Source organism: Neofelis nebulosa, chromosome 5 (assembly GCF_028018385.1).
Source record: "Neofelis nebulosa isolate mNeoNeb1 chromosome 5, mNeoNeb1.pri, whole genome shotgun sequence".
Lineage (NCBI taxonomy): Eukaryota > Metazoa > Chordata > Mammalia > Carnivora > Felidae > Neofelis > Neofelis nebulosa.
Genome location: NC_080786.1, coordinates 64,570,586 through 64,576,585, shown reverse-complemented (window position 1 = coordinate 64,576,585; position 6,000 = coordinate 64,570,586). Strand labels below are relative to the sequence as shown.

General features: G+C 43.5%; 1 protein-coding gene and 1 long non-coding RNA gene across 9 annotated transcripts in view; one reads left to right on the top strand and one right to left on the bottom strand.

Moving 5' to 3' along the window:
* Positions 1–6,000, bottom strand: part of LOC131513048 (uncharacterized) — a 42,488-nt gene that overhangs the window by 3,948 nt on the left and 32,540 nt on the right. The gene's annotated exons all lie outside the window — the stretch shown is intronic.
* The window catches only part of PLD1 (phospholipase D1), a 207,662-nt gene that overhangs the window by 187,843 nt on the left and 13,819 nt on the right, over positions 1–6,000 (top strand). For all 8 annotated transcript variants that reach the window (XM_058732391.1, XM_058732392.1, XM_058732393.1 and 5 more), the window contains one exon: positions 4,330–4,483. In XM_058732391.1, the coding sequence (XP_058588374.1) occupies positions 4,330–4,483 (154 nt within the window). The remainder of the gene's footprint in view (positions 1–4,329; positions 4,484–6,000) is intronic.

Below are 6,000 nucleotides of genomic sequence, written 5' to 3'. Positions count from 1 at the left end.
AAGTCAGACTCTTAACCGACCGAGCCACCCAGGTGCCCCTGGCACCAGTATTTTTAAAAGCCTTGTGGGTGCCACTCACATGCAGTCCAAGCTGAGAAATTCTGAACTGGAAGAACAGAGAACACAAGTGGGTAAAAAGTACTGAGTAGTGCATGTGGACTCCGTAGAAGAATCAGGTTTCCTTTAAAACAAGCTAGGGGCGGGGCGCCTGGGTGGCGCAGTCGGTTAAGCGTCCGACTTCAGCCAGGTCACGATCTCGCGGTCCGTGAGTTCGAGCCCCACGTCAGGCTCTGGGCTGATGGCTCGGAGACTGGAGCCTGTTTCCGATTCTGTGTCTCCCTCTCTCTCTGCCCCTCCCCCGTTCATGCTCTGTCTCTCTCTGTCCCAAAAATAAATAAAAAACGTTGAAAAAAAAAAAAAAAAAAAAAAAAAAAAAAAAAAAAACAAGCTAGGGGCACCAGAGAGGCTCCGTTGGTTAAGCATCCGACTTCGGCTCAGGTCATGATCTCACGGTTTGTGGGTTTAAGCCCCGTGTTGGGCTCTGTGCTGACAGCTCAGAGCCTGGAGCCTGCTTCACATTCTGTGTCTCCCCCTCTCTCTGCCCCTCCCCTGCTCACACTCTGTCTTTCTCTGTCTCTCAGAGATGAATAAACATTAAAAAAAGAGAGATAAAACAAATCAGCTAAAACAGAGTAGAATTGGTGCATTAGTTGTCTGTGACTGCTAAACAAATGACTACAAACTTATTGGTCATTTATTACCCAACAGTTCTGTAGATGAGAAGTCCAACGTGGGTCTCACTGGGCTACAGTGAGGGTGTCAGCAGGGCTACATTCCTTCTTGGAGGCTCCAAGAGAGAAGCTAATTCCTTGCCTTTTCCAGTGCTAGAGTCTGTCAGTGACCCCCTTCCTCTATCCTTGGAAGCAGCAACTTTGTTTCTCTCCGAGAGTTCCCAAAAGTCTCAGCCCCAACTTCTCTAATTACATGTCCCTCTGAATCCTCTTCACTTTTAAAGACCCTTGTGAGGGGCGCCTGGGTGGCTCAGTCGGTTGAGCGTCCGACTTCGGCTCAGGTCATGATCTCGTGGTTCGTGGGTTCGAGCCCCACGTTGTGCTCTGTGCTGACAACTCAGAGCCTGGAGCCTGCTTCAGATTCTGTGTCTCCCTCTCTTTCTCTGCCCCTCACTCACACATGCTCTCTCTCTCTCACTCAAAAATAAACATTAAAAACAGAAAGAATTAAAAAAAAATACTCTTGTGACTGTGTTGGGCCCACTGGATAATCCAGGTTCATCACCCTGCTTTAAGGCCAGCTGATTAACAACCTTAATTCCCCTTTTCTGTGTAACATAACATATTCCTAGGCTTTGGGGATTAGAACACAGTCATCTTTGGGGGCCATTTTTCTGCCTCCCATAGAAAGATCCACAATTTCTCAAACAAGACACTCTTTATTTATTTTATTTTTTTAAAGATGTTTATTTTTTATTGGGAGACAGTGATAGACATGAACATGGGAGGGGCAGAGAGAGGAGGAAACACAGAATCTGAGGTAAGCTCCAGGCTCTGAGCTGTCAGCACAGAGCCTGACGCAGGGCTCGAACCCATAAACCGCGAGACCATGACCTGCACCGAAGTCGGACGTTCAACCGACTGAGCCACCCGGGCGCCCCAAGACACTTTTTAAAACACAAACCAAAAAGGAAAAGACAGGTAAACCCAACTGCATTAAAATTCAGAAACTTATTCATTAAAAAGCACTATTAAAGAGAATAAAAACATAAACCATAAACTGAAAAAAGGATAATGGCAACACAATATTCAAAACCTACAAAATACTACCATAAATCAATAAGAAAAAACATCCAAAGGAAAATGGGCAAAGGAATTGTATAGGCATGTCACCAAAGAGGACATACCTGAGGCCCATAAACATAGGAAAAGAAGTTCATCTGCATTAATATGACACAAAGAACAGCTTTTAAAAATACCATTTGGCAAAAATGTAAAAAGTTGGACAATCCAGGTATTGATAAAGCTGGAGCACCAGGGACGCCACTCCTATGGAGCACTGGTAAACTCCCACGTGTGCACAACAGGAAACAGATCGCTATGTAGAGTGTTTGTGCATCATAGAAAAACACCAAAAATAACCCAAAACATCCATCAACAGTAGAATGAATAAGTCCTGCTGTGCTCGTTCAAGGAAAATAATGCATTACTATTAGACACAGATAAATCCTAAAGACATAATACTGAATGAAAGAAGCAAATCTCAAAAGATTATCTATATATGGATACATTTAAATTGTGCACATATGCATATTTAACTTGTACATACATGTTTGCATACATTCTTTTGTATTTTTTTCTATATCACAATGTTTAAAATGTTTTCTAAAAAGCAGACTTAGAAAAGGTCATTCTCTAAAAATTGAATGGTTTGGGGCACCTGGGTGGCTCAGTCGGTTAAGCGGCCGACGCTTGATTTCAGCTCAGGTCATGATCTCACGGTTTGTGAGATCAAGCCCCGAGTCGGACTCTGTGCTGACCGTGCAGAGCCTACTTGGGATTCTGTCTCTCTCCCTCTCTGTTTGCCCCTCCCTCACTCATGCTTTCTCTCTGTCTCTCTCTCTCTCAAAATAAATAAACATAAAAAACATTGTAGAGCAGTTTACAGATTACTAAATTCTTTCACATAGTCTTACTTAGTTCTCACAAGAACCCTACAAGATCTGTATTATGATCTCAATTTATGAAAGATCAAATTAAAGCTGGAAAAGGTTAAATGACTCTGTCCAAATTAACGCTGGGCCAACTGTGAAGCCCAAGGATATGGCTACAAATTTTACAGAAAAATCAAAATGTAAGTACATGCATAAAAGACTATTTGTTGCTAACCAAACAAAGTGTGTCGATGGTCCCCACCTTACAGAGCTCCATAGTGCTCCCAGATTTCTGTGAAGTACTTGCTCCATCCTTTCTTTGTCACCCAGGGTCCCCATGGGACCACCATTCACATCCATAGTTATCATAGATTTCCGTATTAACTACATGACGATACTGTGGCAAATGGCAGTAAAATCTCTTTTGGAAGGCTCCAGCTTTTCCTCACGTACAACATGCTGCCATTTGGTCTCAGGGCGGGGCTGCTATCACCTTATACCCTGACTGTCCCCGTCACAGAGGGTAGCCTCTGCTCCTGTTCAGTCCAACCCTTCTGCTCTGCGTCTGCAGAAGCAGTGGCATGTGTGACTAGGGGAAGAGGAAGAGAAAAGGTCAGGTTCCTTCTGTAGTTTGTAGGACATCTCAAGGATTCAAAAACATGAATCCATAGTGATGAATGCAGAAAAACGTGCTGGGGTTTCTGAATACACAGCAGAGGAGTGGAGAAAGCACAGGTTGAACTAATATTAAAATACTTGCCCTTCACATGTGAAAGTCAACATTCTCAGCTCATTTGGATTTAAAAATAGCATGGAAGGAAGTTGATAGAAGCTGTTCGCATACCACACAAGTTAGGCAAGAGAATGTTAAATCCAAAGCCACTAATGATAATCCGTATTGGAGAGTGGACTCTCTCAGTTGTGAGGCTACCCTGGGGTTTGGCATTCATAAGTATATGACCATGAGTTAAGTAATCAGACTCTGCAGAGTCTGATTCTTAAGTCTAAAAGCTGACTGGGCTGAACTCTGAACTGGTGTGTCTTTTCTCTTTGTGTGCTTAATGATTACATCAGTTAGAATCCTTTGAGCCACCAGATGAAAACTCAGCTAGAATTGTGTGAGACAATAAGGAAAATGTATTACTCTACACACCAAAAGGTAAGAAAGTTGGCTAGTTCAGTGGCTTGAAGACCCAGAGTTTTTCTTCATTCTGCTCTACTCTCTTCAACTTGTCTGCTTGTCCCCTCTTGGTTATAAAATGGCTGCAGCAGCTCCTGGCATCATGTCTTCATCCAACATTCAAGCCAGAATATCCAAAGGCTGGAAGAGACCACATTCCAGGCTGGTGTCTGTTTATAAGAAGGAGATAAACTTTCTCAGAAGCCCCTGCAGACTTTTCTTCATGTCACACTGGCTACAATCGTGTCAAGTGCTCATTCCTAAGCCAGTCACGGGCAAAAATCATGAAATTACCATGGCTGGCTTAGACTGATCAAGACTCATGCCTGGGTTAGGGCGGGCCTCCTCTTCCTAAAACTCAGCATCTCTTGATAACCTGAACAAAAGTAAGGTTTTCTTAGCAAGGAAGAATTGAGTGGGGAGGGCAACCAACCGTGTCTGCTATGATGAGAATATTGTCCCATGTCACTGGTTCTCCTTATAGGCTCTGCCAACATAAACGACCGAAGCATGCTGGGGAAGCGTGACAGTGAAATGGCTGTCATTGTACAGGACACAGAGACAGTCCCTTCAGTAATGGATGGGGAAGAATACCAAGCTGGCCGGTTCGCCCAAGGACTTCGGCTGCAGAGCTTCAGGTGGGCCATCCAAAGCTGTGTCCTTCTTACATGGTTTCACTGTGGTGTTTGCTGAAACCCAGCCCCACCTCCTGCCCTTAGCAGTCATATCATCCCCCAGATTCTTCGTCTAAAACAGCATCTCCCAGAATACGAGATGTGAGTCACCAGTAGTGTTAGAAATTACTTTATCTGGGGCGTAAACATTCTCTATTTTAATCGTTTTTTATTATTATCTTTTGAGAGATAGAAGATGAGTGGGGGAGGGGCAGAGGGAGGGAGAGAACACCCAGCGTGGAACCTGACACGGGGCTTGAACTCACAACCCTGGGATCGTGACCTGAGCCAAAATCAAGAGTCAGATGCTCAACTGACTGAGCCACCCAGGTACCCCTGTTTTTATTATTTTTATGTGTAATTGAGACAAATAGCATTTTAAATTTATTCATTGATTTAGGACCAGGTTGGGTCAACCCATCTGTGTCTATTTAAGGTTTTTAAAGTAAGTCCATTTTTAAAAATTGTAATAGTCCCAATAATACGGGGATGTAAGAAAAATTATTAAAGGAGGGTGTCAGTACAGATATGAAAGATTCCTGATCTCCTCCAAGAAGATGTGAGTTTTAAACTAATCTGTGGTCAAGCTAAGAGAACACTGGGCTGGGAAGCAAGGGCTGTATGCCCCTAAAGGAGTCTTTTTGTTGGGTTAATGTTTCTGAGAACTTTCTGGTGCTGGGCTCTAACTAGTCTCACCCCAGCCCCTTTAGTCTAGGTGGTCTGAGCGATCCTTCTAGAGCCTAGCTCAGATCCCGTCACTCTGCTCATGGCCAATAGAAGATCCTGACCACTCTTCCATCCCAAGGCCTTTACAGTAAGCCCACGTTTCCATGATTCTAGAGCTGTATCTGCCGAGATGGGTTTTCACCGTGGCCTCCACAGCGAGGGGCAGCGAGTGTCCCTGATTAAGCTTTAAGCTCTTTGGGGAAAGCATACTATGCTTCACAGCACTGCTGTTTTAAGTTTTTCTGGCATGAGTGGTTGAGCTTGGAAACGGGTTCACTTGTAGATAGGCGCATAATGAGTTCTTTGCTCCCTGAAAATACTGCCAGCCACTCCCTTGGTACCTCGACATCCAGATTCTGGCTTTTGAGAAGCGAGATAAGCTTCAGTTCCAGAGAGGGGTCATTCTGCTCCTCTCTGCCCCAGGAGATCAGCGAATCCATCCCTCAAAATCTGACTGTCAATACTACTTAACAGTTTTTATTGCTTTTGTTACTAATTGTTTTGCCAGTAAGATTTTTTTTCCCAAACTATTGATATTTCAATTAGCTTCTAATGTTAATTTGTTTTGTTTCATGCGGAAGAGATTAAAATTAGTACCCTGTTAATCAACCCATTGATTGCCTACTGCAGCATACAAGAGGAAGCAAATATTTCTTCGTGTAAACTAGAAACAAATGTCTTTTCAGTTCCATGAGAACTGAAGTATTCTCTTTAGAGTGGCGAGTTTCTTTATAACTTTCTAAATGTATAATTAA